This window comes from Myotis daubentonii, chromosome 3, assembly GCF_963259705.1.
Source record: "Myotis daubentonii chromosome 3, mMyoDau2.1, whole genome shotgun sequence".
Classification (NCBI taxonomy): Eukaryota; Metazoa; Chordata; class Mammalia; order Chiroptera; family Vespertilionidae; genus Myotis; species Myotis daubentonii.
In genome coordinates this window covers 222,774-245,181 of record NC_081842.1, presented here as the reverse complement: position 1 = coordinate 245,181, position 22,408 = coordinate 222,774, and the positions used below count along the sequence as shown (strand labels likewise).

Sequence of the window (22,408 nt, the reverse complement as noted above, 5' to 3'; positions counted from 1 at the left end):
AAGGGGCGAGGCTCCCACGGGAAGGGGGGGAAGGGGGGGGCCGCAGGCCCTGCCTCCCACCTGCTGGGTTTCTCTCCTCCCCGTCACACCTCCTCAGGGGGAGCCAGGCTCCCGTCCGCCGGCCCTGCCTCGCCGGGGTGTCTCCGTCAGAACCGCGTGGCCTCACGTGTGGGTTTTGCATCCATGACAGCTGAACGCAGTCCCCTCCCCTCTTTCCAGGACGTTCACTGAGTCACTTCCTGCTCCTCACACGCCCTGGAAGCCACAGTCCTCCTGGGCCGGCTCCTCTCTCGTGGGGCTGGGAACACACAGGAGACCCGGTCCAGCCTCAACCTTAACCAACAACTAACCGTTCAGGGCCAGCAGGTCCCGGACCCCTGACGGCTCACCCGACGGTCTGGTCTGCACTCGGGTCCTTTATGTGGAACCAGAGGGATGGGCCCCGGGGTTACTTATTGCAGCGCAGCGCCACCTGGTGGTCAGCGGTGCTACTGGGGTGCTGGCTCCCGGAGCCCAGGAACCCTGTCCTCACCCCAAGGCCCGGCTCTGAGCCCTACACACCCCCCAGACACCCCGCTCTGAGCCCTAAACCTCCCGGACACCCCGCTCTGAGCCCTACACACCCCGGACACCCCGCTCTGAGCCCTAAACCTCCCGGACACCCCGCTCTGAGCCCTACACACCCCGGACACCCCGCTCTGAGCCCTACACACCCCGGACACCCCGCTCTGAGCCCTAAACCTCCCGGACACCCCGCTCTGAGCCCGACACACCCGGGAGCAGGAGCAGGACAGGGTGTGTAGGACTCACTCCTTCCTTCCTTCTCTCGTGAGCGAACAGCTGTGAGGCTCGGCCGGGCCCTGGGTCCTGAAGGCACAGCTTTAAAGGAGCCACAGCCACTGTCGCCCGGACTCCCCGCTCACAGGAAGCCAGGCAGGTCCCGGAGCAGGGGCGAGGCGGCAGGGCAGGCACAGCGGCCGCAGGCAGCAGGGAGTGATGGCTCCATGTGGCCTCAGGCACCAGGGACAGTCACACCCACGCCCTGTGCCCACCAGGCGCTCAGTCAGCCGTGGTGGCGGTGAGAACAGTGTGAGCAGTGCCCAGTGTCACCGGCTCTGACGCTTCACGAAGGAATCGAACCCGCCTGTAGGTCCCGTGTGCTCTGCCCCGCGGACGCCGTCCTGCGGGCTCAGCCGTCTGCGGACAGCCTTTCCGGGTCAGGCGAAGGCTCGGTCCTCTCACCCCCGCGTCCCCCGGGTCGGCCGGCCGGTCGGTCGGTCGGTTGGTCGGTCCCTCCTTCCTGGGATCAGAGCTGCGCTCGCCCCCTCCCCCCACAGGCTCTCAGCTCCCAGTTCTCGTTCCCGCTCCCCCTCCACCCTCCGTCCCACTGAAAGGAAATGACTCCGATTCCACTCGCCCTGCGTTTCCTAGAGGAGCCGCCTCGCTGTGCGGCCGTGATGCCAACGCCTGGGCTCCGGCCAGAACGTGCAAATGGGGAAACCCACCCTCCCGTTAGAGGGAGGGGTGAGGGCAGGGCTCTGGGTGCGACCGTTACACACGCGTGCCTCCCAGCCGGCGTCCCTCCCGCTGACCAGCCGTCCGCTCCCAGTTCTCTGTGCCTCGCGCTCAGCGGGCCCGGGAGCTGCTGACAGCCGTCACCTGGTTCTGGTGAAACTCCCGCTGCCGTGGCGAGGGCAGAGCTGACCAGGGAGCCGGCAGCTGCTCTCTGTGCCGAGCAAAGACGGCCTTTGGGTGCCGCACACAGTGCCTGACGTCAGTTCTGTGGCCAACGGGCTGGGCCCCAAAGAGCCCGAATCCCTGGTCAGACGTTGTCCTGGTGCTTCTGGGGGGGGGGGGGTTCTAGGTGAGAGAGGATTTAGATGGGGACTGAGCACAGCCGGGAGCCCTCCCGACCCTCCCAGAAGCGAGGAGGGCTCCTCCGGCCTGGACGCCGCCCAGTGAGACCAGCTCCTCGGCCTCAGCGGGAAGGACACTCCGTCGGGGACGCCGGCCTCCGGACCCCCCTGAACACCTTGGAGACCAGCCTTCGTAGCCCCGTGAGCACCGGCCTGTGACGGGCAGAGACCCTGTTTCTCCGAGAGCCTGACTGAGGGCGTCGCGGGGACAAGGCCTCGGGAACCTGCCGGGAGGAGGGACCTGCCCGCGCTTTGCTCCATAAACCTCAGAACCAGGGGCGGCCCCTCCCCAGTGACTAGCGTTGGAGCGCGGGGTGGGTGCGGGGCAGCGGGTTGCAGTCCTCCCCCCTGCCTCAGTCTCCCTCCCACACGACAGGAGGGAGGAGGGATCGGGCAGCAGGTGAGCTAAGACACCTGTGACCAGAAAGAGGGAGAACCTAAGGCCGTGTAGCCCCCCTCGACCGGCGACCGGCGGGTGTTGATAAAACGGCCGAGCACAGACGGCTCATTTATCTCCAAGTGCACCCGCGAGACAGCGGCTCAGGGGAAGCCGTGTGCCACCTGGTGTCTCTCTCAGGAGATCAGGGCTGTCCCTGTTGGCAGGATAATTGGGTTTGAATTGACTTTTTTTTTTTAATCCTCACCTGAGGATATTTTCCCATTGATTTTCAGAGAGAGTGGAAGGGAGAGGGGAAGACAGAGAAACATCGATGTGAGAGAAACATCGACTGGTCGCCTCCTGGACACACCCTGACCAGGCCCGGGCCGGGGAGGAGCCTGCAACCAAGATACGTCCCCTTGACCGGAATCAACCCAGAACCCTTCAGTCCGCAGGCTGACGCTCTACCCACTGAGCCACACGGGCCAGGGCAAAAGAGGTTCTTCCTATTAAGCTACGCAAACCCGTGCAGGATGCGTGGACAGTCACATGTCTTATAAGATACAAGGCATCACTTTACAGCCTCTGTGAATGCACGGTAAGCCTGAAAGCAAGATATGATGGTCCAATTCTGTGTTGGCACAGCAGACACCAACATGACTTTGCTAAATGTAAAGTGATTTCAGTGGATCCGATGGTGAGAGAGGATTTAGATCGGGGACTGAGCACAGCAGGGAGCCCTCCTGACCCTCCCAGAGTCTGATGGGCACCGTGGGACGGACGGCGTTGGCTGTGATGGTCCTTAATTCCAGCAAAGACCCTTGTTGGCGTCACAAAGCATCTCGGGGTTAAACCCACAGCAGGGGAGTCCTGTGGCCGGGGGAGCTCTGTTGATTTCAGATTCGAAGGGAGAGGCAGCGAGAGACAGAAGCATCCACAATGAGAGAGAATCGTGGACCGGCTGCCTCCGGCACGCCCCCGACTGGGGATCGCAACCCGGGCCTGTGCCCTGACCGGGAACGGGACCGCGACTCCTGGTTCCCAGGTCGACGCTCCACCATGAGCCACGCGGCCGGGCCGCCGTATTATTTCCAGCGGCTCCGCCCTGTGCGTTTCTGGGAAATCCCGTCAGACATTCGCGCTCAGATGAGCTCAGACCCGCGCTGCTCGCCGAGAAGCCGCGTCTCTCCAGGAAAGGGGTTTGCTGCTCGCTGGCACCCGCAGCCCCAACTCAGCACAGATTCGGACGCGCGTCAGCGACTGGACTCGAGCACGCGGTCGGGGAAGAAAGGGGCCGGAGGCAGCGGGCAGTTTCGATCGTGTTTAATGAAAAAGAAGGTACATGAATAGAAATGGACATAAAACAAAGAGATCACGTTGGGGGGAGATGGTGATAAGTAGAACGGGGGAAACTCGTGTTAATCCTTAATTTACTCATATATTTCCATTCGTTATCACTGACCCCAAACGCCTTTTAAATCCAAACAGAGCAATGGTCGTCATTTGATGTCTCCCTGAGAACTCCCCAAAATGATGTCTAAACGATCCCCTTCCGTCTCCTGGGGCCCCCAGAACACACTCGAGGGGACACGTTCCCCGGGGGCCAGCGCGGCGTGAAGAAACGCCCGCAGCAGGTCGGCACTGCCAATGCGCTTCGGGCACAAACCCGCCTCTGCTAACGTTTTCAGGAGGAAGCTTCGACTACGCGACCGTTTATTCCGGGTGCAATCCTCGCGCAGGGACTGACTGACGGACATGAGCACATCGGAGAGGCCTCTGCTTGGCGCTCAGGTGAGATGCTAACGACGTGAGATCTAAACACGTGCGGGCGAACGGCAGTGAGCACCTGGCTGAATCCTGTTCAAGATTCTTAGGGAGCCTGTCAATACTCTGTCTCGGCCCTAGCTTCTAAATGCGGAGAAATATCTTCTAAATGGGAACAAATACTGAAACACGCGGGGCAGTAGGTTTGCTCTCGTTGTCTTATTTAACGTGAAATCTCCCTCCCGTCGGGCCCGACCTCGCCGGGCCCAGCCAGAGAGACGGCGGCGTGTGGGTGACCAGGAGGGGTGGGTGATGGGGGGGGGGCAGGGGGAGGACCTGCGCTAGGACGAGCCCTGCCGCTTCTGGTACTGGATGCGGAGCTTCTCCAGCTGCTCCACACACTGGGACTGCGCCAGCTTCAAGGTGCGGTTCTCCTCCGTCAGCGCCTCGAACTCGCGGGCCAGCTGGGCGGCGTCCCCCTTCGCCTCCTCCGCCTGCGCCAGCTTGGCAAGGAGCTCCTTCCTGCAGGCGGAGCGGGAGAGCACGCTGAAATGCACGCACGTAAATGCACACACACAAATGCATGTATGTACATGCACACGCACAAATGCACGTAAATGCACACGCACAAATCACATATGTACATGCACACGCACAAATGCATGTAAATGCACAGAGGAGCCCCCTCCTCACATCCCACCCTCTGCCAGGCCCTCCAGCCTCCCCAGCCTCAGATCCTTTACTTTTTATATATTTTTCCTTTACTTTTTATATATTTTTAATTAATTTTTTGGAGAGAGGAAGGGAGAAGGATACAAAGTAGAAACATCGATGAGAGAGAGACATCATCAGTCAGCTGCCTCCTGCAGGGGATCAAGCCTGCAACCCAGGCAGGTGCCCTGACCCGGAATCAAACTGGGAATCGAACCGGGAATTGAACCAGGAATGGAATCGGTGGCCTCGTGGTTCCTGGCTCAATGCTCAACCGCTGAGCCACACCGGCCAGGCCCAGGCCTCGGATCCTTTAGGTCCTGGCACCTCTGCTGAGACACCCAAACCAGTGAACATCGGCCGTCGGAGAAGCTGGCCTTTCCAAGGGCAGCAGGAATGACAGCTAGTTTGGGGGAAGCCAGGAAACCTGCTTACGATTGAAGATGCCGCCAGTGTCCATGGTGGAGTGCTGAGCTTTACCCTTAGCTCGTCCTCCCTCCAAATGCAGTTACCGTCCTTGTCTCTTATTTCTGAGCTGAACAAATCGGCGCTAGTTCTTCGGACTAAGAATTCCACCTCCCCCGGCAGCTTCCCCTGATCCTGACGTCCATCCTGCAGCCTGACTTACAAAACAACGTCCTTTTTTTTAAGGGGAGATTGATGATTTTTATTTTTATTTTTTTAATATATTTTATTGATTTTTTACAGAGAGGAAGGGAGAGGGATAGAGAGTTAGAAACATTGATGAGAGAGAAACATCGATCAGCTGCCTCCTGCACACCTCCCCACTGGGGATGTGGCTGCAACCAAGGTACATGCCCTTGACCGGGATCGAACCCGGGACCTTTCAGTCCGCAGGCCGACGCTCTATCCACTGAGTCACACCAGCCAGGGCCCAAACGTCCTTTTATTGCAGGCGGAGGACTCAGGAAGCGGCTCCAGGTACTGGAGGGGCAAACACCTCGCTTCTCAGTGAGCACCTGCACACAACGCAGGGGCCGGCCACGGGCTCAGCGGTTGAGCGTCGACCTATGAACCTGGAGGTCGCAGTTTGATTCCGGTCAGGGCACAGGCCTGGGTGGCCGGCTCGATCCCCAGTGCGGGGCGCACAGGAGGCAGCGATCGGTGATTCTCTCTCATCATGGATGTTTCTATCCCTCTCCCTCTCCCTTCCTCTCTGAAATCAGTAAGAATATATTTAAAAATTTTAAAAATGTATTGATGTAAATACGCGCGAAAAGGAGCCCCAGACTCACAGTCCGCGTTTAGATTTAATAAACCTGACCCCCCACAGCAGGTCCACTGCCTCAGGTGGGTCAGGGAGTCCCAGACGGCAGTCTCCGTTCCTCCCCTCCCTGCCGGGGGGCGGGGGGGTGCAGAGAGACCTGGGCAGGGCACCGGCAAGGAGGGGCGTGGAGAGCACCCCGGGGTGTCAGCAACAACCCCAGGCGAGAGGAAGCGTGCCTGGTGCCAGCCTGTGCTCTTCAAGGTTAAGCACATACAGTATTTGAAGGAACTGAAGAGAAGTGACAACTAAACGCACTGGAAAGAACCGCGGGGAGGGCCGCGCTGGGCCAGGAGGCGAGTGAGCTGGACTGAGTCAGATGGCACACGGCGCCGCCCAGTGCGAGATCCTCGTTTAACGCTGGGCTGTGGCTAAGGGGTGCCCTTGTTCTTAGAAATGGCCCCTGAGGTGTTGAGGGCAACGGAGCGTGACATACACCCAGGGCAAGGGAAGGCGGGTGGGAACGGGGGGGGGGCAGAGGGGGCGGGAACGGGGGGCAGAGGGGGCGGGAGGGCGGGCGGGGGGACGCAGACACACGGTCCCTTGTGCTATGGTCTGAGTCTTCCACGGTGTTTGGAATGTAAAGGCTCCCAGTAAATGCTCGCTGAACGAATACCCGAGGAGTCAGGCACCTCAGGGACAAACACCGGATATTTTCAAGATGAGGAAGGAGAAATGCAAAGCTCTGCGTTTAACTGAACAAGTCACGCGGCTGCTACGCAAGAGCCAGCGTCGAAGTCTTCTCCTTCTTAAATGTCGCAATGAAATCTCAGGAAAGTTTCTTACGGACGATCGTAGAGAAAAGGGTCAGTACAGCCTGGGACAGACGGTCAATAATATGTAGCAACTGTGGGTGGTGCCGGTGGGACTGGAAGTATCGGGGTCCCTCTGTAAGGAACGTGATCGTCCAGCCCCTCGGACCCCAACCTTCTTCTGGCCACGCCCCCTCAGCATCTCTAACATCCTGATGGCCCTGTGACGCAGAATTCTCATTGTTCAGAAAGTGACCCCCTGTTCACATGGAGGGAGCCTAAAAGGCCATGAACTTGGTCTAGACCAGCTTCCGAAGAACATGGCAGCCACGAAAGAGAAAAATAAAAGGACGAAAGGACAGGGGAGGACCGAGGAAGAAATCACTAAGAAACTGTTAATAATAATAATAATATGAAGTGAGAAGAAAAAATAGCAAATAAAGTTTCAAACCATATAATAGAGAACTGAAAGGCATAAAGATGTCACAATATCTATTTATATGCTGTATGTGAGGCCCCTAGAACCATGGGAAATGCAGAACATTCAGTGTTCATAACGCGTTCTCCCATCGCCCCCTTAAACATCACATTGCCCCCTGTGGGGCGGGTGCCCCACGCCGGGAACCACTGGTGTAACCAATACGCCGTGTGCCTGACACTGATGCAGAGTCATGTGCATGTAAACTGTAATTAAAAGGACACTTTTCAGAAATCGATTAGTAAAACGCACACAAGCGAGAGACCTGCTTCTAAGCCCTGCACATAGTCAGGTTACGTTAGGTCACCTCACGCCCTCCATTAGCTCATCGTTCCTGTTCCATGTTTCCCTTCCCGGTCAACGGCCCCACGAATGACTCAGGTTAAGGTCGAGTTTTGTTTCTGAATCACAGGGTTGGGACGTCCTGGTTTCACTGTGGCTGCTGCCCTGCCTCCACGTCCGACTCGTTTGCAATCCCTGGAACATCTGCGAGTCCTTCTGAGCGGCAGAGAAAATAACTCACAGGTCTCACCACTGAAAGGAATGGTCCCGACTGTCTAGTCCCGTGGTTCTCAACCTTCTGGCCCTTTAAATACAGTTCCTCATGCTGTGACCCAACCATAAAATTATTTTCATGGCTACTTCATAACTGTCATGTTGCTACTGTTATGATCGTCATGTAAATATCTGATCTGCAGGATGGGCTTAGGCGACCCCTGTGAAAGGGTCGTTCGACCGCCAAAGGGGTCGCCACCCACAGGTTGAAAACCGCTGCTCTAGTGTAATCTTCGTGAGCAGAGAATGTTGGCAATAATGTCTTCGTCACTAGAATCAGGAAGACTTTACGGACAGGTTTCTAATTAGTGTCGTGCGTTTGCTAAGCAATTATGCATCTAGTCAATGATCCTGTCAAAACGTCAGTCACCGCCTGTCCAGCCATTACTGCAGACTATTCACGCTCGTTCACGAGCAAGTCCTGGTTAACCCGCCCGGCCAGCGCCTAAGGAGGTGGCTGAGGAACAAACCAGCTCCTGAGGCTGGAGGGCCCCTGTGGTCCCTGTGGATCGTTCCTATCGCCCCTTCAGGGACCGGCGGGGGCAGAGCACCGTGACGGACGGACGGACGGACGGAGGGAACCTGTAACAGTTTCCACACGATAACATGGTGCGGCCACTTCAGACCGAGGCAGCTGCTCACAGCGACGCGCGGAGCCGTCAGGGGCCGCGGCCAGCCCACCCCGGGGCGCACAGCACAGGTCAGCTGGAAGCACGGGTCCACACACGGCCTAGCACGTGGATGAGTGTCTGTGGCAGCAGCACCCCCAGCAGCCCACAGTGCACACCCGTCAAATGTCCGTCGCAGATGAAACGGATTAATAAAGTCTGGTCCGTCCGCACACGGAATATTATTCAGAATGAGCAGGGATGAAGGACGATGCAGGGTGCGTGGGTGAACCTGGCAAACATCGTGCCCCATAAGGAAGCCGTTCTCAGGGGCACGGAGGGTCTGACGGCATCGGGGTGTCCCGGCCAGGAGCCCACGGGCCGAGGGCAGTGAGCGCAGCCAGGCGCCGGCGGGAGGCGGGGAGTTGCCCAAGGGTCCAGGAGTCCTTCTCCTCCCCTCCCATCCTCTTCCCTCCTCTGTTCCGGGAGGACAAAGCCCTACCATGGGAGGGTGCTGTGCACCTGGAGACACTTTAACCGTAGAACCGGCCCACCCGACGTCACAACGACGCAGCGATTCGCCCACATTCCAAGTCTGCCCTTTAAGCACCGTGTGTCCTGGCCAAGTGGTTCTCCTTTGAATGAGATAAAACGCTCTCTCTGGAGCAAAGCGACCTTCAATTGCAAATCTAGAGGCAGAGCCGATTGCTGTTTCATGGTGGGCATTAAACACTTCCTGTCAAACAGCTCAGGGACCAGTTCCAAGTAAAAGAACGTCTATATCTCACTCCCATGTGCTCCCGTTACAGACACAAAACTGCGTGTAAAAACTCACACTATTTACTGAAAAAGCATGCGCTCATTTCGTGTTACTATATGTGTAATTATATAAAAACATTCACATGCAAAAAGCCTAGAAATAAAAGCGGATTCAGGAACTGTGTAAAGATGTAAGAAGGCTGAGTAATTTTTTTAAAAAGCTTTCAATAAAATTGCCCTTTTTCCCCAACAGCAAAGGGAAAAAATGCCGATAACAATAAAAGCAGGCTTTTCTCCCGTTGTTGGTGAATAGGCCAGAAGTAATTATTTGAATTAAAGTCACTCGGTGCTGAGTTTATAATTCTAAAGAGTTTACCTGTTCAGCACCAGGACTTGAAACAACAGTTACAACCAGCTCTTCCCGGGGCTCTGCCGACTCCCAAACGGCCCCGGCGCCACCCGCTGGCGAAGGGAGGAAGCGCAGCCGTAGCCGCAGCGACTCCCACGGGAGGTCCCAGGCCCGGCCTGAGCCGTGACCCCCACCGTCACCAGGGCCGGCCTGAGCCGTGTCCCTCGCCATCACCAGGGCCGGCCTGAGCCGTGTCCCTCGCCATCACCAGGGCCGGCCTGAGCCGTGTCCCTCGCCATCACCAGGGCCGGCCTGAGCCGTGTCCCTCGCCGTCACCAGGGCCGGCCTGAGCCGTGTCCCTCGCCGTCACCAGGGCCGGCCTGAGCCGTGTCCCTCGCCGTCACCAGGGCCGGCCTGAGCCGTGTCCCTCGCCGTCACCAGGGCCGGCCTGAGCCGTGACCCTCACCGTCACCAGGGCCGGCCTGGGCCATGACCCTCACCGTCACCAGGGCTGGCCTGAGCGCTGACCCTCACCATCACCAGGCCCGGCCTGAGCGCTGACCCTCACCATCACCAGGGCCCGGCCTGAGCACTGACCCTCACCGTCACCAGGCCCGGCCTGAGCGCTGACCCTCACCGTCACCAGGGCCCGGCCTGAGCGCTGACCCTCACCATCACCAGGGCCGGCCTGAGCCGTGACCCTCACCATCACCAGGGCCCGGCCTGAGCGCTGACCCTCACCATCACCAGGGCCGGCCTGAGCCGTGACCCTCACCGTCACCAGGGCCGGCCTGGGCCGTGACCCTCACCATCACCAGGGCCGGCCTGGGCCGTGACCCTCACCATCACCAGGGCCCGGCCTGAGCCGTGACCCTCACCGTCACCAGGGCCGGCCTGGGCCGTGACCCTCACCATCACCAGGGCCCGGCCTGAGCGCTGACCCTCACCGTCACCAGGGCCGGCCTGGGCCATGACCCTCACCATCACCAGGGCCCGGCCTGTGCGCTGACCCTCACCGTCACCAGGGCCGGCCTGAGCGCTGACCCTCACCATCACCAGGGCCCGGGCAGCCACTGCAGGACGCGACGGGAAGAAACCCTCCTCCAAACATCAGAAAACAGCCCTCCCTGCGGTGGAGCCCATGGGCCACCTTTCCTCGCATGGAAACAAAGGTCGTCTAGGAAAACAGCTGCTGCCGAATGAGTTCCTGCCTCAGGAAAGCGTTAGTGACACGATGACCCCGGAACCCTCGCAGGGCCCCTTCCTTATCATCACGTGAGCTGTGGCCGTGCGTCCGTCCCAACTCTTCATCTTCGCCTTCACTGCGGATACTGACTCTATTTTAAATACAGACCAAAGGAATTCCAATAAAGTGTGGACACAGAGGCTGTTACAGTCTCCTGTAAGCACTGTAAGTAACCACTGTAAATCTCTCTCACACACACACACGCACACACACGCACACACGCACACACGCATGCACACACGCACACACACACGCACGCACGCACGCACGCACATGCCATGTCTGACCCTGAGCGCAGCTGCCACTGGGTGGCTGGGATTGGAGTCTGTAGGGAGCAGACCTGAGCTGGGTAACTATCGATGGCAACCGGCTACAAAACCGCCAGAAGTAGCCGGACCGGCGAGGCTCAGTGGTTGAGCATCAACCTATGAACCAGGTCACGGTTCGATTCCCGGTCAGGGCACAGGCCCGGTTGCAGACTCAATCCCCAGTAGGGGTGTGCAGGAGGCAGCTGATCTCTCTCACTGATGTTTCTGTCTCTCTCTCCCTCTCCCTTCCTCTCTGAAATCAATAAAAATATATATTAACACACATGCTCACACACACACACACACACACGCTCACACACACACACACACTCACACACACACACTCTCACAGACACACACACAAGTGCCAGAAGTCTCATTCCTGTGGGCTTTCCTCTCTGGGGAACAGAGCTGGTCCCTGGAAGGCGGGCAGGGGCAGGGGCTAGCTAAGCCGTCCTCCGAGGGGGCCCTCGGGAGGCAGAGAGGAGGGAGGTGCCAGGGGGGCAGAGGCAGAAGTGGGGAGGGGGCAGTGTCCTCGAAGGCGAGGGGTGAGGGGACCTGCAGAAGCACGAGGCCACCTGGAGGTCTGAATCGGGCCGAGCACGGGGCTTCCCAGGCCAACCGTCCATATTACAGCCCCAAACGGCAGGAGCAGGAATGAAAAAGGGATTTGAGAGACTTTATGAGAAAGGAAAGGGGAAGAAAGAGTCTGGCCTTTGCCACACAGCAGCCTGTGACTTCGAAAGGCCGCGAGTGGCTGAGCTGGGGGTCTGGCCGGCACGTCTGTGGCTTGGCAGGTTGTGTGGACTCGCTCCCCTGACCCACAGGCCACCCTCTCCCAGAGGCAACTCTGCCTCTTGGTGTTTCCTGCTGCGCTGGCGGCCACAGCGGTTACTAATCTAAGCAGGAGAGCAGGAATGGGTTCTCACAAACTCCAGATGAGCCACACGCACGCTGCTATCCTGGCGTACTTTTTAAATACAACATACGGATACACAGACCAGTGATGGCAAACCTTTTGAGCTCGGCATGTCAGCATTTTGAAAAACACTAATTTGCTCTAACCAGCTTGGCTCAGTGGATAGAGCGTCGGCCTGCGGACTGAAGGGTCCCAGGTTTGATTCTGGCCAAGGGCATGTACCTTGCTTGCAGGCACATACCTAGTAGGGGGTGTGCAGGAGGCAGCTGATCGATGTTTCTAACTCTCTATCCCTCTCCCTTCCTCTCTGTAAAAAATCAATAAAATATATTTTTTTAAAAAAACAACAAAAAATAAAACAGAAAAGCCCTAACTTAACTTTGGTGCCGTGTCACATATAGAAATTTTTTGATATTTGCAACCATAGTAAAACAAAGACTTATATTTTTGATATTTATTTTATATATTTAAATGCCATTTAACAAAGAAAAATCAACCAAAAAAATGAGTTCGCGTGTCACCTCTGACACGCGTGTCATAGGTTCGCCATCACTGACATAGACATACAGATCCTATAACTTAGTGGGTGAGTCTTCCATTGCACCCCAAATGAGGATCCACTCTCGTGGGTTTAGATAACAAAGTCCCCCAGCACCTCAACTGAGTTTACAGATAAACACACAGCTACCTGTTTTTCGCTGTCAGGACACCACAATCCACACACAGTCTCACACTCACTCACACACTCTTATACACACACACACACACAGTCATACACACACACACACACACACACACACACAGGAACAGACTTTGCGAAGTCCTCCTGTGACTCACCACTGGTCACGCTATTAATCAGCTTCCTCAGTCCCTTTCTGAAGCTTTTCTCAGGACGCGGCCTGTGTGTAAGGTTCAGTCTGCACACACCGGTTTATGAAAACCCTCAGACCAGACGTGTGAGGAGAGAGCGGTGTTTCTGATCTCGCAAACGCCTTGAACCCCATAACCAGAGTCCAGGTAGGATGTGTGTGAAACACAGAAAGCAACGAGGAAGGCGAGGCCCGCGGCCTGCTCAGGGCCTCAGGGTGAGCACGGAGTCCCCACCCAGCCCACACTCCCCCCGCGCCCTGCACAACCGCCTCGTGGGTCTCCAGAGTCCTGACAGCTTCATGAATTCCTGGCTTTGATCTAAACATTAAGTAATAAGTATATAAATGTCTCTCCAGGAAGAGGAAGGGGGAAGCAGAGAACGAAGGACAATATTTGGACTCACTCAACACGCATGTGTCACTCAACCAACACGAATACGTCACCCCAGCCCTAAGCCTCCCCCAGCGGCTTGTCTACCTGCTGTGGGAGCCCCGCCAGGTAAGCATTCAGCACCCGCCACACGCAGCGGAGTGGGTGGGCCTCTGGGCACGTGCACAGGGAACAGAGTACTGCTCTGGTGTGTTTTGGCATTTTTAACTTCCTGAGCTAAAAGTGCTTATTAAAAACTTAAGTTTGAGGGAAGAGAGCGCCCTGTTGTCCCTCACTGCTCGCAAAGCACTGACCCTCCAGCGGTGCCACTTGGATCATTTCTGGGACAAACAGGACGGACAGGAAGGTGCCCAGCAACCTCAGAACCCCAGGACGTCAGCCCCCAGCTGAGCCCGCTAAGCCTGGCCCCGCCCCACCCCGCCCAGCCCAGCCTGGCCCCACCCAGCCCAGCCTGGCCCCGCCCCTCCACTCAGCCTGGCCCCGCCCAGCTCAGCCTGGTCCCGCCCCCAATTCAGCAGGCCCTGCCCAACTCAGCCTGACTCCGCCCAGCTCTGCCTGGCCCCGCCCAGCTCTGCCTGGCCCCGCCCAGCTCTGCCTGGCCCCGCCCAACTCAGCCTGGCCCCGCCCCTCCAGCTCAGCCCGGCCCCGCCCCCAATTCAGCAGGCCCTACCCAACTCAGCCTGACTCCGCCCAGCTCCGCCTGGCCCTGCCCAACTCAGCCTGGCCCCGCCCCTCCAGCTCAGCCCGGCCCCGCCCCCAATTCAGCAGGCCCTACCCAACTCAGCCTGACTCCGCCCAGCTCCGCCTGGCCCCGCCCCTCCAGCTCAGCCTGGCCCCGCCCCTCCACTCAGCAGGGCCCCCGCGAAGCAGCCAGGACGGCACCTACTTGCGCTCCTCCAGCAGCGCGATCTCCTTGCGGACCTCGTGGTACTCCTCGGCGATCTGGCAGTGCTGCTTGAAGACCTGCATGGACTCCAGGGAGTCATGTCGGGGCGGCAGAGGCTTGGGGAGCAATAACAAGAAATCAGTCCACGTTCTCGCTTCAGAAGAAACAGCCAGCGCCTGCCCTCCGGATGGTCTTGGGGCGTGGGCGTGAGAACAGCATTGTCAGCAGAATCCTGCTGGTTCTAATGGACGGACACACTCACCTTCCGGAGCCAGTCAGCAGCCCCGGCCTGAGCTGGGACCCCACACGTCATTCACCCACGGTCAGCGCAGGGCCTGTGTCCGTGGGACTGGCTCTCCCGTCCCGCAGCCCAGGTGGGAGCAGCCGGCCAGGAAGGCTGGCTCCGAGAAGTGCACCCGGACTGCCGCTGCGAGGGTCTGGGCCGGGAGTGTCTGCAAGGACTGGGGCCACGCGGAAGCCCGGCCCGAGGAAAGGAGGGAGGACCGGGCGGCCAGGGAGGGCGAGCTCCTTGCTCTCCTCCATCCACGAGGCGCAGGCCGGCATGGCGACCTCACCCCCTGACACGTTGAAAAGCCTCGCTTTCCTGAGTTTATAATCGAATTTCTAGTTAGCAACCAGTTATTCAAATCGTCCTTTTTAGACACTCGTTAATAGTCTTTTAAGGAGCTTTTTAAATCACCCTTTTCAATTATTTATAGAAAAGTGTTATGTGATATCTGAGAAACAGGAGCTCATTATTAGCTTTTCCGCCTAATAACCCTTTCTTCGCCGCGGCCTGTACGTGTGAGCTGTGCGTCCAGCTGGTCGTGTTCTCACCTTTTCTGTGTTGGTAACTTGAGAACGAGTGAACTTCTTACTGCTGCACCTCTCACTACATTCTGCAAGAACGCAGACTTTTTGGGGTGTCATGGTTAGGGGCCCCACTAGGTACAACAGAAATTCTATAGAGTTTCTTGTCTGGTGGATGAATGAGATGACCCTCCTCATTGATCATGAGGCCTCGAGTAGAGATCTTTTAAAAGAAATAAATGTTTGAAATAGATTTGGAGGAAATGTACCTTCCCGTGGAACATGTGTTGTGTCCTAATTAATGGAAAATCTAATAAAAATTACATTATGTGGCATCTTTCCTTATCGTCCATGAGCACACTCGCAGCATGAGCTCAGCCTGTTGGGAAACCCTTTTCTATATAGAAATAAACTGAAAAGTCGGGCCGGGCAGTCCTACAGTACAACTCACCCTGCCAGATAAAGCTGTCGCCAGAGGAATTCAGAACTCCTGGCCCTCCACCTCTGCCCCTGGACTCACCACCTCATCAGTTCTCACCTGTTCCACTGGCACGTTACCAGGGATAACAGTGAGGAGATGAAAGCAATGGACTCTGGGCAGCTGAGCTGTGAGTCAGGCCCCAGGCCTATAGGGATAGCGTGTTGGGAGGCGTGTTGGGACGCCGTGCATCAGTGTCCTGACCTCGTGAAACTCGCCAACTACACCGGTTCAGTCAGTAACTTGCCATGTGTAGGAGCCTGACCCTCAAAGTCAGCAGTTACCTACGTGATGGCAACAGATCCCAGGGCTCTGCAGCGACTCATGTGCGCCAGAGGCTACAGACAAGAGCAACCCAAAAAAAGGGGAACTGCCCTTTGTTGCCAAAATTTAAAAGGAAAGCTGAAAATTAGACATAATTTTCTTAAGAAGAAAAAAAAAAGAAAAAGAAAAAGAAAAAGAAGAGAAAGCCCCTCCCCCCTAGCTTTTTATTAACTGGAATTTTTTTCACGGGTTCTTTTATATATACTAGAGGCCTGGTGCACGAAATTCATGCATGGGGAGTGGGTGTCCCTCAGACCGGCCTACACCCTCTCCAATCTGGGACCCCTTGGGGGATGTCTGTGGGATCGGGCCTAAACCGGCAGTCGGACATCCCTCTCACAATCTGGGACTGCTGTCTCTTAACCACTCACCTGCCTGCCTGATCACCCCTAACTGCTCCCCTGCCAGCCTGATTGATGCCTAACTGCTCTCCTGCCAGCCCAATCGCCCCCAACTGCCCTCCCCTGCCAGTCTGGTCACCCCTAACTTCCCTCCCCTACAGGCCTGGTTGCCCCTAACTGCCCTCCCCTGCTGGCCATCTTGTGGTGACCATCTTGTAACAAGATCGCACGGCACCACCTAGGCTTTTATTATATGGGATACATACACATATATGTGTGTATGTATATATATACATATATACATTATTTTTTATTGATTTCAGAGAGGAAGGGAGAGGGATAGATAGAAACATCAATGAAGAGAATCATGGGTCGGCTGCCTCCTGCACTCCCCCCACTGGGGATCGAGCCTACAACCTGGGCATGTGCCCTTGACCAGAATCAAACCCAGGACCCTTCAGTCCACAGGCTGATGCGCTATCCACTGAGCCAAACCAGCCAGGGTTCACAGGTTCTTTTTTTATTAGCGCTTCTTAATTGTGGAAAATTCAAAGACATAATTATGTACAGGTAGTGGGACCCTACTGCTAAGGGTATTTGAGGAGAGGGGACGTTTCAGGATATTCAATGTCCTCGTGTGCGCTTAGCAGCATGGCCATGCTATAATCTATAATGATAAAAGCACAATATGCTAATTAGACCCAATGTCCTTCGTGGCAGGTGGGGGCCAAGGCAGAGGCCCGCAGCCGCCGTGGCGGTGGAGGCCGAGCCCCTTGCACAAATTCCGTGCATCGGGCCTCCAGTCCATAATAATGCTTTAAAGATTTCCCACGGGTAAGAAGCAACACCAGTTTTAAAAGCACCAACCAAACATGCTCAGCGTTCCGGGGAGGAAACGTGCCAGGTCCTACGAGCTCCTTCTGCACCCCAACCTGCCCCGTAAACGCCGCACCACACCAAGGCCTCCCAATCCGCGTGAACGCCCTGGAGAGCAAGAGCAGTCTTTTAAAGAGAGGACGGGCGTCATCTTGCACAACCCACCACGACACGGTAAAATGGTCGTGTGGTTGCGAGGGGCTGAGCGGGGAGGAGCTGCTGTGTAACGGGGAGCGTGTCCGTCTGCAGAAGAGAAAGGTCTGCAGATGGTTCCATGACCGTGTGAATGTGCTTACCGCCACCGAGTGCACACGCAGACGTGGCTGAGATGGTCGCATTTACATACGTGTTTTTTACCAGAATAAAACAGTTAATGCAGCCCGGCCGGCGTGGCTCAGCGGTTGAGCGTCGACCTAGGAACCAGGAGGTCACGGTTGGATTCCTGGTCAGGGCACAGGCCCGGGTTGCGGGCTCCATCCCCAGTGGGGGGCGTGCAGGAAGCAGCTGATCCATGATTCTCTCTCATCATGGATGTTTCTCTCTCTCTCTCCCTCCCTTCCTCTCTGAAACCAATAAAATTTAATGCAAACAAGAGTTATCATTAAATCGTCCTGCTGCCCAGCCCATCTCCCAAACGCTGCTGCCGGGAGGCCGTCCGAGGCTCACCTCCGTGCACCCGACCTTGCTCCCCGGGAACTTTAACATCAGGAGCCACTAGCCCCATGGCTGCCGGACAGGTGCAAGCACCCCCAGCAAGACCCGCTGTGCTCGGGCGTTCACATCACCGGACACTCACTCCGCCTGGGAGACTCACCAAAGGATTTCTAAACACGTGTCTTATCCCAGTAGGAATTCTGCTGAATAAGAGTAGCAAGATATTTAGGTTTCACACCTGAAATGAAAAGTAGAACCATAGGGCAATGAAATGTGATGCTCTGTATGACACGGGACACTCATTGCTTTGCAATATAATGTGTCTGCGTGTGTGTGTGTGTATGTGACATGTCTGGATGTTTGTGTGCTTGTGTTTGTGTGTAGCATCTCAGATCCTCTCTCTTACCTTCTTACAACCCCTCAGAATAGGAGACACTGTATGACAATTCATGGACAGATCTGCCTGAGGAAATAGATTCCGGAAATCCAAGCACCAGAATCAAGTTTCCGCTTTAGACGCGGAGCTACCAGTCAGCTCCCATCATGGGACGTAGAAAACACGGGCAGGGGGGAGTTAACTGGCCCCCATGCGTGTCAGATACTGACACGTGTTCGCACTAAAAACTTAAGAGTATCTTAAAGGAAAGCCTGTGGTAACCGGATGAAATAGTCGGTTAACTTCTTGGAATAAGAATTAACACTTTTATTTTTGCTTCAGTTCTCATTGCTTAATTTTAACCATTCTCATCCGAGAGAGCTTTGTGGTTATTCCGGGCCGGGAGCGAACGAGCAATAAATAAACTCCGTGGGTGAGACTTTCTCGTTGCCGCGGGAGGAGGAACAGTTCCTACCTTCTCCACGAGGATGCCACTCCCGCCCACACTCCGGCTGAAGAGTGCGATGCTGCACTCCAAGAGGAGGACCCTGGGAACTGAGAACTTCTTGCCCCTTTAACATCGGGAGCCACTAACCCACGGCTGCCGGACAGGTGCAAGCACCCTCTGGTCAGCAGGACCCGCTGTGCTTGGGCGTTCACATCACCGGACACTCACTCCGCCTGGAGGTCGTGTCCTGTGTCATACAGAGCAATGAGTGTCCCGTGTCATACAGAGCATCACATGTCATGGCCCTATGGTTCTACTTTTCATTTCAGGTGTGAAACCTAAATATCTTACTACTCTAATTCAGCAGAATTCCTACTGGGATAAGACAGGTGTTTAGAAATCCTTTGGTGAGTCTCCCAGGCGGAGTGAGTGTCCGGTGATGTGAACGCGCCTGAGCACAGCGGGTCCTGCTGACCAGAGGGTGCTTGCACCTGTCCGGCAGCCGTGGGGTTATTGGAAGACCCTTGATCGGAAGAGGAAGAGGTGGGGGCAGCCTCACGGACAGTGCGCACGCGGATCACGGACACTCTGCAGGCCCACCCAGGGCCCCGCAGGGTGTCTGCTCTACTCACAACACGTCCGGTTCTACGAAGGTTAAATTAAGACATTCTCCCAACGGCGTCTCCAGCCAACGCGGAGACACTTTTCCAAGGCACAGCCTGGGGTTTGCATGAGGTCAGAGCCCAGGAGGGCACTTCCTCCTGCCCTCCCACCTCCGCCTCCCCAGCTGCTGGGACGAGCTCCCAAGGGCTTTAATTACACGCGGTGCGGTGAGCCTCACTCTGGTCCCCACCCACTCACCGGACCGATTTAACGAGATGAAGTAACTGAGAAACCGCAGGCTCCTGGTCCAGGAGTGCCAGCCCAGCCACGCCACCCCATCTCGCTGTCCGCCGGCCACGGTGTGGGCAAGCTCCTCCTGAAATGGCCCCGGTCCCTGGACAGGGCCCCGGGGGACCGGCCCCGGCCAAACCTCTCCACAGGGCAGAGCCAGCTTCAGCGTTTCCGTTTTCCCCTTGGCTCCTTCAAGTGCTGCTGGCCCGTCCACCCTGACAATGTAAGAAGTTAATTTTCCTCCCAGCTTCCCACACACGAGGTATATTTAGGAAGCTAAATGTTCTATGGTTGCCGAGCAGACTTTGTATTTATTCCTTAATTCTCGTGTTACCTTTCATTGGGGGCAGGGGGGCAGAGTGGTTTAAATTTATGTTGCACTTTATTTTTTTAAAATATATTTTTATTGATTTCAGAGAGGAAGGGAGAGGGAGAGATTGCAACATCAGTGATGAGAGAGAATCACTGATCAGCTGCCTCTTGCACGTCCCCTACTGGGGACCAAGCCATTGACCGGAATCAAACCCGGGGCCCTTCAGTCCGCAGGCTGGCGCTCTGTCCACTGAACAACACTGGCTAAGGCCATGTTGCACTTTAATGACCCCAAATTAACCAGCATAATTTGTTAAAACTAAATGGAAAAAATACTCAGCACTCATTGCAATATTTGAAAATGCTGTTATCTAGAATTTTAATTATTTTTAAACATTTTAGGAACTGACGTTTCATAGTATCTGCATGATGGCCAACGTCAGCACTAGTAGATGTGCGGCGACTCTATGCCTGATCTAACCCTGGAACGAGTATGTGAGTCATTCCCGTTGGCATAAGCAATGCCAAGGGTGACAACTCCAGGGTGTCTCAAACTTCTCCTACAAGGCACACCCTAATGGCCCCTGGGTTTCTGAAAAGAAAAGAAGGAAAAAGGTACCATTCTAAAGCTCCAAAGACCTACATGTTTCCTCTGTGGTCACAGCAGCCAGAGACACTGGAGGAGACTTTTCAGCACGTTTGAGAGGGAGAAGCAGCCGTTCCCGCTGATGGCGGAGAACCCTGGAAGACTGACTTCCTTTCTGTTTCCTGGTTTCCTTTCCAGCCAAAGGGATCTGTTGATGCAAGACCTAAAGGAAGTGTCCGGAGGGACCACTCGGACACGAGATATGCTAGTGCCCAGCTCGAGCGACGCACTGTTTATTCGTGGAGCTGACCTCAGCTCTGCACTGACCAGACACTGTCCAAGGAGGGGCCAGGTCAGTGTGCACCGAGACACCTGTCCCTTCGGCTCAGATTCGACGGGAGACTTGGAGTGGGGGGTGGGGGAGGGGGGAGACTATTGCTCAATTTGCTTTAAAAAAAAGTCGCCTTGTTTTCAAGTCCCTTAAAAGGCGACGGCCTCCGAACTCTATCCCAACTCAAAGCTCCGAAGAGATGTCCCTCTTCCTGCATTTGGCACAGAACTGTGCTTCTGTCACTGCTTCGCTCAGCAAACAGCTCACCAGGGAAGGGAGTGAACGTGGACTGAGCCATCATTTTGCCGAGCACTGTGCCAGCACTGCCGTTCTCACAGCTAATCCCCACAACAGTGACGCGGGCGAGGTATGATCTCCACGTTGCAGTGCCGAGAAGTGAGGCTTAGAGAGGGCGAATAGCATTCATTCCCCGGATCACAGAACTGCTGGGTGTGGAGCTGAGCTCCAATTCCAGCCAATCCATTGCCAAGCCCGCTTCCTACCCGTCCCTGTGATTCCCATCAGCATCCACTCGATGCCCGAGTATAGAAACAGATTCCTCATTCCAGTGGTAATAATCAAGACCACATTGCAGCTTAGCTTTGGAGCATCTATAGGCCATACCGGGGTCTCCAAAACGTAGCAACGTCATTAGATTTGAAGACAAATTCGGTCCTGACCCAGTTAAATTCCTGTCCTATCTTTCCAAAGAGAGAGGAGGTCGGTCCTGACCTTTTCCAAATGGAAGGACACAGGGGCCTAAAGACGTTTCATTCATTCTTAGAAGTGGACATAAGCTGGGCCCTGCATGGTCTAAACTCGCTCTGCCCACACGCGGCCTCTGAGAGGCACGGAGAATTTAGAAACCCATTTCCAGGAAAGGAATCCACACAAAACAGAACCAACCTACCACCTGCCCCTGGGCTGAGGCCCACAGCCCATAAATGAATGTCTTGAAGGGATGTTCATTTTAACACCTACCGTGCCCCAAGCTCTCTTGCCCAACATTCTGCATTAATAGAGACATCAAGAGCAGTGTGGGTCACAGCTATTCTTGCCCAGGGCTGTTTTGGGCTTCTGTGAAAATAGCACCATGAATTTCATGCTCCAGCATGTCCACATTCTTGGCAAAGCGACAGAAAAACCCTGGGGGTCAAACTGGAGGTAGAGCATCCACTGCGTAGATATTTTATAGCCGCATTTTGTATGTGGCCACGGAATGTGTGATCGCCATCGGAAAGCCAGAGCAGATTTTGCGAGGTTGTTCTATGACCCCCCCCATGACGACCTTGCAAACCAGAAGCAAAACCAGTCCTCCACCCCTCGAAGTGAGGTAAGCTGCCCACAGGCTCCGCAGCAGGTGACAGGAAGGGAGGCTACCTACAGCAGAATCGCTGTCTGGATTGGCGACTGCATTTAGACCAAAATGGGACCTCCCCCTTCCCAGCGGACATACCAGTCGGCTACACGGCTGTGGCAAGGCTCACACGGGAGCGTGGGCGGGGAACACCCTTGCCCGGCAGCTCCTGTACAAGTGGCACCAAAGCTGAGGGCATTCGGGCGCCAGGGCTGGCATCATTCCTGTTTCTTTTTACATTTCTTTGGTTAATCCTCACCCAAGGATATTTCTCCATTGATTTTTAGAGAGAGTGGAAGGGAAGGAGGAGGGGGAGAGAGAGAGAGAGAGAGCATCAACGTGAGAGCGACACGACTGGTTCCCCCCCCCCCCGCCCCCCCCGCCCGGGGCTGGAGATCGAACCTGCAACCCAGGTACCTGCCCTTGACCAGGAATTGAACCCACAA

The 22,408-nt window shown here is 55.9% G+C and overlaps 2 protein-coding genes across 2 annotated transcripts in view; one reads left to right on the top strand and one right to left on the bottom strand.

Annotated features, from left to right (window-relative positions):
• Positions 1–22,408, top strand: part of LOC132229156 (keratin-associated protein 27-1) — a 350,231-nt gene that overhangs the window by 296,246 nt on the left and 31,577 nt on the right. The window lies entirely within an intron of this gene.
• The window catches only part of MAP3K7CL (MAP3K7 C-terminal like), a 32,500-nt gene continuing 13,710 nt past the window's right edge, over positions 3,619–22,408 (bottom strand). The window contains exons 4-5 of the mRNA XM_059685903.1: positions 14,176–14,291; positions 3,619–4,581 (exon numbers count right to left, since the gene is read on the bottom strand). Of these exons, the coding sequence (XP_059541886.1) occupies positions 4,401–4,581; positions 14,176–14,291 (297 nt within the window). The 3' untranslated portion in view covers positions 3,619–4,400. The remainder of the gene's footprint in view (positions 4,582–14,175; positions 14,292–22,408) is intronic.